The sequence below is a fragment of the Juglans microcarpa x Juglans regia genome, chromosome 7D (assembly GCF_004785595.1).
Source record: "Juglans microcarpa x Juglans regia isolate MS1-56 chromosome 7D, Jm3101_v1.0, whole genome shotgun sequence".
In the NCBI taxonomy this organism is placed as follows: Eukaryota; Viridiplantae; Streptophyta; class Magnoliopsida; order Fagales; family Juglandaceae; genus Juglans; species Juglans microcarpa x Juglans regia.
The window spans coordinates 5,546,099-5,555,876 of NC_054606.1; the positions used below are offsets into that span (position 1 = coordinate 5,546,099).

Genomic DNA, 9,778 nt, shown 5'->3' on the forward strand with positions numbered 1-9,778 from the left:
TACCAATGTGTAGCGTCTTAGTTCGACGTCGGCAAACACCATTGAAGATACGATGTTGAATGGTCTCTCCTTTGTACTGTTTGTTTCAGGTCAACTTTGTAATGTCTATTTTTAAAGATGAAGTAGCTCTGTTTATAAAAAAAAAGGGATTGTTAGGTACATGTCACGGATTCTTAGGAACACGTCGAGTGATGATTGGAGTTAAAGCATTTTGGGGGCCTCTAATCCTGCTTATCGAACTGAATGTAGCTTACGTTGAGTGTTTCGAAAACAGTTAAAACATTAGAGCCCTCTCTTTATGGGGCCACTTGGAGGGAAGGAATTTACAGGTGAATTAATTAAGAAAGTCTAAAGGTGAAAACATAGTTACATGATGGAAAAACTGTGGAATTGACTGTTCACGATTTCATTGCACCCAAAAAAAAAAAAAAAACACACGATGTGTGAAAAAAGTTCACTCTAAGAGGATTCAACGGAAAATGAGTTGGTGACGATTTTTTTGTCGAAAAGAAAGTAAATAATGAGAAAATATGAGCTATTGTTTTTCATTTATTGAGCTGTTGTAACAATTGTCAATAGGTGACAGATCAGATCAGATCAGATCAGATCAGATCAGATGTAGAGCAATAACACAGATTTTTCATTCCACGATATCGAAATGTTTGAAGTCATGAATTTTGTTAGAAAAGAAAGAAAACTAAATGGACATTGATAATGAATTAAAAATAAATTTATTTCTTTTTTTTTTTGAAATTTTTTGTGCCTTTTTCGGTTTTTCCTCTATTAGAGAGAGTGGTGATGGAAACGTAGGCAAAAAGAAAGGAAAGGGCTTTTCCATGCTTTCTGTATTGATCTCCCCCGGCCCACGCCACAAAAGGCCACATTTTGTTTTCAATCATTTGGGCTCCTCTCAATTTCTAATTTCTAACACCTCAAGATTCAAATTAAAAATCTTCCCACTTCTGTCCAGGTATTATTAAAAAGTTGGACATCTCAATGAAAACGGTGTGTGTTCATCATCGAGTGGACAACCTAGGTTTCATACTACGGTTTGACCAAAGAATAATGCTCCCGCTGTAGCTTAGCATGTGTTTTTATGTGTTTTTTTTTAAATTATTTTTTATATAGATTTTTTTAACACTTCTAAATATTTTTAAAAAATAAAAAAAAATATAATATTATTACAAAATATTTTCTTAATCACGAAATTATTTTACTTCATGATTAAGAAATTATTTTTTAATGATTTTTAATGATGTTTTAAATTTATTTTATTTTTTAAAAATATTTGAAAGTGTTAAAAAATTTATATAAAAAATAACTTTAAAAAAAACACATGCTAGAGCTCCCGCGGGCTCCCAGTGGGAGCTCTAGCATTGTCCTTGACCAAAATATAAACACTGGTCCCTCACCATTGGACTTGCAGATTTTTTTTTTATTTTTTTACCTCTCATTCCAAAATTTATTACAAAAAAAAAGAAAAAAGAAAAATAGTAGCTTGAAAGATCAGAGTATAGAAGCAACCTATGATGTTTCTAGTAATCGCAGAACTCCACATGATCTCTTTCGATACAAGTGGTTGAAAATAACATGCCACGTAAAAAAGATGACAAACCAAACCAAACCAAACCAAAACACCCTTCCTTTCCTTCTAAAAGCAACCAAACCGACACTGTCAAATAGGGATATGATGGATATCTGGGTTGTCCAGATGGAACCATCTGGAGGAGTTGCTTAATTGAAAACATGGGGTCAGTCTCATATATCATATGATTACATCGCACTATTGCCTTGCTTTATTTCTCGACCATAAGAATAAATGAGGGTCCCCCCCGTTAATGAAACTTCGCCCACCTTTGGAGAAAATTCTTTGAAAAGCCAGGTGGGTATTTGCCCTTGTGTCCGTTAGGGATTCACCACCATCAATAAAGCAAGACCACAAATATTTTAAACCATGCACAAAAAGTTAAGTTTGAACTGCATCCATCACTAGGACTGAGTAATAAAAAAATGAGTGTGACACATCAAGGAGATTGGTGTTCACTGTTCACCACAAGCTACTAGAAGCATCCCTCGAATCTAGGGAATGGACAAAAATGGAGATGAAAGAACTAGAATCTGGTTGAGCAGTGAGCTAAGAGATCAAAGATTCAGCCTGTCAAAAGGAAAATGATAACTTTGCAAAATTGAAATTCATTTTTAATTGCATTGGTTGATTCAAAATGGGCTAAAAAGGGTTGTAGTTGTATCATTACTTGCTGTCAAGATAGGGCCAATAACTAATACAAAAATAGCAATTAAATAAGTACGGGTAGCTTGTAAGGATTCATAATCAGATCATAACTTTCGATGTTGTTCTACTTGCATCATTGTGAACAATATCACACTCGCTACAACCTGTTTGTGCCTAAACCAAGATGAGTATATGGTGATATGTGATCAATGACACCTCTAATAAACCCGCTATTCATCTATCTAATAAGAAAATCCAATGAAGGTATACGTTGGCTCATATCAAGACCTTCGAATATGGTCGTGATCCTTTCAAGGTATCTTGATATCACCAGGTTTAAAACCATAGAAAACCGAACTGGAACAAATCAATAAAACATTGATTGTGAGTAAAACAATCAGAGAAGAACATGTAAAACAATACCAGAAAATTGTATTTGATGTTTTTGTGTCTCTTTTGGGGAAAAAAAAAAAGTGATCAAGCATATACAACAAACACAGCAAATATATAGAGTTAGGGAGAACGACACTTACAAGGACACATACAACAGCAAAAAAAAGGCAGATTATCAATAAAAAAAAATCAAGCATAAGATGCCATGGGAAATCTGGCAATGTGTTTTCATTGTTCTTGTTGCTGATGCTGCTCCTGCTGTTGCTGCTGCTGCTGTGGCTGCTGCAGCTCTGGCAGTTGCTGCTGTTGCTCACCTTGCCATACCCAAACAATATCTCTTATAGCAGGCTTTATATTCTCTTTCACCATTTGCTGATATTCTATGGTATCTCCATTTGCTTTCTTAACCTCCACCAAATGAAAAGATGGAGTGACCTCAAAGATCTCTGCATCAATGGACAATATCCCCTTCCTACCTTCCTTCATTCCCTCCAACTTTAACAAACCTGCCTCCTTCTTCATCACTTTCATCCTCAGATGCTTGGCAATTTCTTCCAGCTTAGAGATGATGACCGAGGCAGGTTTTCTGGAAGTAAACCTTTCTTCTCTCCTTTGACAATCTACTTCAAATAAGCCAGAAAGATCAAACCCAGCTGATAGGGAAATGATATCAAAAGCATTCAAGCATGAAGGTCTAGCTAACTCTTGCTTTGAGTCAGCAGTCATACTGCTATTCTCACAGGGACCAGACGCATTCAGATCTGAAGGAGTTACAGATTTAATATGTTTAGACTTCAGTCCTTTTCTGAGCCATGAACTTTCCTTGATCTTTTCTATGGAAGCCCTAGTACTGGGGCTTGGATCCAACATCTTCAACAGCAGCCTGCGCACTTCTGGTGGGAACCAATTAGGGCACCTATATTCTGATTTTCCAATCTTCCGATACATCTCCATCAAATTTGAATCATGAAACGGGAGATAACCAGCCAAAAGGACATAGAGAACCACTCCACAAGACCAAATATCAGCTTTGGCCCCATCGTAGCCTTTCCTGTTAATGACCTCAGGAGCAACATAAGCAGGAGTGCCACAGGTGGTATGGAGTAGCCCATCTTGGCGCTTGGATTCAGCAAGGGCACTTAACCCAAAATCAGAGACTTTTAGATCCTCGTTTTCATCCAGTAATAGATTCTCCGGCTTTATATCCCGATGATAAACACCCCGACTGTGACAGAAATCAACAGCATCAATTAGCTGCCTAAAATATTTTCTTGCAACATCCTCCTTTAGCCTTCCTTTAGCCACCTTGTCAAACAGTTCACCCCCTTTGGCATATTCCATGACGAAGTAAATCTTGGTCTTGGTGGCCATGACCTCATAGAGCTGTATGATATAGGGGTGTCTAACCAGTCTCATAACAGATATTTCTCGCTTGATCTGCTCAATGAGCCCAACCTTGAACACCTTTTCTTTGTCTATTACCTTAATGGCCACGCTCTGATTATTTCTTATACTCCTCGCATAATAAACCTTCGCAAATGTGCCTTGGCCTAGTAGTCTCCCTAATTCATATCTTTGCATCAACACCTTCGAGTTATTTTCCATCGAAAACTTTACTAATGCAAACCAAAACCACAATATTTACTCTTGCGAACACAAGTAATCTAATATACAGGGCAGGAAGTATATTAGTAGTGCTCAACCATCTTCACAAAGATCAACAACAGGCATTCTACCATGGCTAGTAGGCCCATCTTGCTTTTGGGAACACCGAGCATATGAACTTTTAATTCCACATCCTGTCTCACCAAGAACAAAGAAGGATTTCTCTAGTAATTTGACAATCTCCTTGACTTCAGAGACAGAATTCAAAATCGTCAGGCACATCTTTCAGCATTCCCCAGGTTCTCCCTTTACACACAAGATCATCTAGAGGATGCTGAAAGCGTACTTGCAGGACCTTCAGTAGAAAACTGAAAAATTCAGCACAAAATCAACGTCAGTCAACTTCAAAACTCACGACCAAGAGAGAAAAAAAAAAAAAAATGCAGAAACAGGAACAAGAACAACAACCTTCAGACACTCTTCAAAGAAGATAATAGACATCACTAACACGCTGAACCCCAAATACTCTAAACCCAAACTAACAAATAAACCTAGCCTAAAAATTTACCATATAACTTAATAATGAAAGAACAAGATACCACAAAAATTCTGAGAAACCTGCTTCAAAGTTCATACTTATTAGCAGAGAAGATTTTGGAGAGATTGATACCTATGGAAGAAGATGAAGAATCCCATTATCCTTAAACAAAAAACTACAAATCCAGATAAGAAAACATTGCGATGTAGTCGGCTACAACTCTTAACCACAAATTCCACAAAACAACAGCGACGACGAGGACGACGATTTCTAAACACAGGTTGCGACCAATATAAATAAAAAAGATATTTCAACAAACAAAATCCGTCGGACAAAGCAGGAACGAACACATATTCGAATGAAAATCGATCATTTAAACAGAACCTACTTGAAAAAAGACGAAAATCCAAACTAAAAAGGAGGGAAGTGAATTACCTTTTAGTTTGAGAAGAGAAGCGCTCCCTGAGACCCGAGAATACAACCAGAAAGACGCGATAAAGAGAGGATTTTGAAATGTCTTAAATTTTGAGAGGTTTTTCATTACATGCTAATTTAGGGCAATTGAAGATACTCCGATGTAGGCGCGCCCATTCTGAGATCCACGAGCTTCTTTAATTCTTGTTTTTAATATTCTTATATATTATTTCTTGATCTCAAGCGCTAGCGTCACGGTGAGGCTCACAACTGTCAGCTAGTGGTTGATTTTTCTTTTCTATTTTTGAGTTCTAGTGGTTGATTTATGATTTTATCGACTTCTTTAAAAGGCTTAAATATAAAATCAGAATTTTTAATTCTATACAAAAAATAAAATCACATCTAAGAGTAGTATTCTATGTGCATACAAATTTCTTTATAATTTTATGTATAAAATCTATTTTATTAACCTTTTTTTATTTTTAATTTAAGTTTTGAATTTTAGAAGTCATAATTAATAATAAGAGTGACAGTCATTTCATTAGTCTCTAATTAACCTTTTTAATGACACACTTATCACGCATAACCAAAAATTAGGAACACTCTTAGGTGGCCCGCGCGGGCTCGGAGTATAGATCTTTTGGTGGAACCAACACCAATGGCCATTAAGCCACCTCCACCGTTACGTAGGCCACCTAAACCTGACCGGCCCAGGTGGCTCACATCTGTGAGTTAATTATTTTTTAAATGATATTTTCTTAGTTTGTGAATAACCACTTGGTGGCCTAGATTGAAGTTTCTGTTTTGTTTTTTAAGAAAATATACTAGACCGGCCAGCTCAAGCCACCATTAATGGACCGGAGGTGTCTCCATCCTTGTTTATTTTAAATTATATTTTCTACTTAACATACCAACTATATATGGCCTATAACTTCAATAACAAACTCTCAAAAAAAAAAAATATATATATATATATATATATATGGTTAATTCTATATATATATGACGAAATACCAACCAAGCAATTACATTCGATCTTCAACAAGATGTTCCAATTGCACCCACGTTAATAAAAAGAAATTCGAAGTAATTAAAACCATTAATTTAAAAGTACTCATAAGAGAGTCACAGGCCATAGAATGGCTAGCTATTCATGAATATCCCTATATCTTCGATGCTTGACATTAATTTACATGAAAAAACTAAGTCATACGTGCATGTTAATAATAGAGATCATCGATCTACATCATGCAGAGCTACCTAGATACGATCTCAACTAAGAATCAGCTAAAAAGTCTTCATTATATTTAGGGTCTCTCAGCCTCAAGCTGCACTCAGCGCAGAAATGCCTACAACTAGCTCGGATTTTCCTCCAAAATCCCTCCAAACCAAGCAGAAAGATTGTAGGTTCTTCTCCAAGAACCATTCCAGGGAGTTCTCCAGACAAAAATCTTTCGAAGATTATCAAGGAGGGGCATCTGCTTCTGTTCCCTTCACATGGGAATCTCAACCAGGAACTCCAAAGATCCAGTTCCGCCAAGCTAGTACTACTACTGATCTCCCTCCTGATCTTACACCTCCTCCTTCCTACTATTCCAGTACTGCCACGAAAAGACCCATTAAAAAGAACTCGAGGCCTAGTAATCTTTTGCGTAGCATCTTCCCTTCAAGGAAATCACGAGATCTTCCATTGTCGCCGGCTTCTTCATCATGGATCAGTGAATGATAGGTCCAGAGCTGGCTATTCATCCATTATCAAGGTATTGCTTAGAGAATATGAATGAATAAAATGGGTTTATGCAGCATCTGTTATTGATCAAGCGCTCTTGGTTATTTCTTTCCAACAAGCTGCTCATGCAGATTGTACAACGTACGGATCTTAGCTTGTCCCTGTACTGATTCTTAATCTGATCATCGAAATATATGCATATAATAATCGAGCTGCTATATTTTATGAATTTCTGATCATATATACGTATAGGATGATGATGATCTTAAAAATAATACTGCCAGGAAGGTGCGTCTTAATTCTCAATTGCTTCTCTTTCTTTCTATGCTTTTGTTTTGTTTTTTGTTTTTCCTTTTTCTTTGCTAATTAGCTTCTTATTTGTCGACTGTATAGATATAGTACCATAAATTTAGCTACACAAGATAATTTCCTCAAGCCTATCTAATTGAAGATTTAAAAGTGTTCATTTTTTTTAGAAATGATATTTGCAGTTATGAAGTGCATAAGTGCTGAGTACTCTTTAAAAAAAAATAAGTAAAAATGATATACATATGAAAAAATTAATTTTTTAATAATAAATTCTATTCTTTTTTTAAAGGAGTGCACGATACTTGTATAATTTATGACTGTATCTAATATTACTTTGTTTCTTTTTAGTTAAAGAAGACAGAGAAATTAATTAGTACATGCATATATGCATGCTCGCTTAATTTCAAGGTATTATGATCAGGAACATGAGTACCCTTTCTGGTTTATGCATAAATAATCCCAAATGCAATTTTAAAGGGCAAAACTACTGGAGCAAAGTTCGGATCACCGATCAAAAATGTAATTAATTACATAAAAAATATTAATGTTTACGTGATATTGATGACATTAATATCTATCGATCTCTCCAATGGAACCTCCATGTTCTTCTTCTCTTTTACTTTGTCAAGCATTCATTATGATTAAGTACTATATTCCTAATTAATTGGTTTAAAAAAAAAAACACCATGGCTGTGATGACCACATGGCATCTGAACCGGATCGAATTATTGGGCAGTACTGTTCTGCTACAAAACTAGTATATGTGACACATGATTCACCAATCAAAATCACATTCAAAACCTTCTTCATGTAGATTGATATTATAAAAAAAATAAAAATAAAAATAAAAAATAAAATAAAATAAAAAAGACCTTCTTGTAAATTAAAAGGCATAAGCTAGCATTAATAATTAAGATAGCCCCATTAAAAAAAACAAAAAATAATTAAAATTGCCATTTTTCTTCAACAATTCGATCTACTAGCTATATTATATATATATATATATATATATATATATATATATATATGACAATAAATTTCACCTGTAAATACATTTAAGAGAGAGATTCTATATATATATATATATATTGTTTTCCAACAGATCCATATATAAGATAATTTAGTTTATGAAATTGTCGGCATGCAATTTTGAAAAAAACTTGGATAGTACCGTTCTCGATACCAGACATTTGTAATTTAAATTGGAAAGATTCAGGTTGACTTGTATATTAATATATTGTTAAATTATTTATATAAATATTAATAATAGAATCGAGGGTAGCTGTGATCCATTATTATTGTTTTATAATCTCAATAAATTAGTGTCACGATTGAAGACTTCTCTTTCGTTAATCTATTCGTTTTTCTGCATTTTTATTTGCTTTAAATATATATAAGTAAGTTAATTCAAGCCGATGGGTTCCTCTCGGGATGACAAATTAATTAATTAGAAGGTACTATTATTACATGGTCTGGCCTTGAGCTGGGATATATAAGAGCATTAATAACATAATCTTTATAACCCTAGTGGGCCGTCAACTTCGCTATTTAGGCCCGTAATCAAGTGTATAATTTCTCAATATTTATGGTACCAGTGGTGATTAATTAGTAATTATATTGCGAAACAAGGAAATGGTGATTACTTTGAGGGAGTCGGCCGATCCTGATCAATTTGATATAAGATGAAATTAAATAGGAAATAGATAAATGTCTAAATATTTTATTCCATAAGAGGGCTCCTTATACATATATTGAAAGAGTAGTGACATGTGGGGTTGTACATGAGCAATTCTATTTGCAATTCTCACTTGGAGACTGTATGTGCAGGCTCTTTATTAAAATAGCAAAAACATTATTTTAGGAGGGATATTTTTGTCATTTTAAAAAATTTTAAAGATAAAATTACCTAGACTTGTATTGCAGTCCCCAAATGAGGACTGTACGTACGTAGTATTTCTCATTGTATATATTCTTAGTTATATAGTTGGAAATCAAGGCGGGAAAATTTGAAGCTAAGATCAAGGTAGCCTAATTAGGTCTCGTTTTGTTATACAGATAAAATGAGATGAAAATTGAATAAAATCTTATTAAAAATAATTTTTTAATATTATTTTTATTTTAAAATTTTAAAAAAATTGAATTATTTTTTATATTTTATTTAGAAGTTTAAAAAATTATAATGATTAGATGAGATGATCAGATAGTAATTTCTTCCTAAATCGACTAGTCGGGTGGTGTGAGAACCTTGAGAAGATTCGCCTTGCTCAATTTGAGAGCATTAATCCTGGCCGGTGGAGATCAATAACTGAAAGATTTTAGTGAGATGGTCCATCAACTGTTATTGGTCATGCTGATCTTATTGTCGAGCTCAACCCTCCATAGCTTATCTCTGATACTAAGTCCCAACAGTGCACTTTTACTTCGGACCTATGTTTGACTATATTGATGAAGATCAAGAAAAAGAATTAGAAAGAAGAAGAAAAGGGTGGCTGCTTTGAGGTACCCGATACTTTTCTAATTTCATAAACATGAAATATATATTAGATAGATAATTCTG

General features: G+C 34.5%; 2 protein-coding genes across 2 annotated transcripts; one reads left to right on the forward strand and one right to left on the reverse strand.

Moving 5' to 3' along the window:
* Positions 1-2,645: 2,645 nt before the first annotated feature.
* Positions 2,646-5,385, reverse strand: LOC121238931 (CBL-interacting serine/threonine-protein kinase 10). Its single transcript, XM_041136033.1, has 2 exons — positions 5,205-5,385; positions 2,646-4,599 (listed from the first exon to the last, which is right to left on the reverse strand). Exon 2 carries the CDS (start codon positions 4,229-4,231, stop codon positions 2,855-2,857), a length of 1,377 nt encoding a protein of 458 aa, XP_040991967.1. The 5' UTR covers positions 4,232-4,599; positions 5,205-5,385; the 3' UTR covers positions 2,646-2,854.
* A 1,143-nt stretch (positions 5,386-6,528) lies between these two features.
* LOC121239469 lies at positions 6,529-6,909 on the forward strand. The gene has a single exon (XM_041136715.1). The coding sequence runs from the start codon at positions 6,529-6,531 to the stop codon at positions 6,907-6,909; it is 381 nt and encodes a 126-aa protein (XP_040992649.1).
* Positions 6,910-9,778: the final 2,869 nt, after the last annotated feature.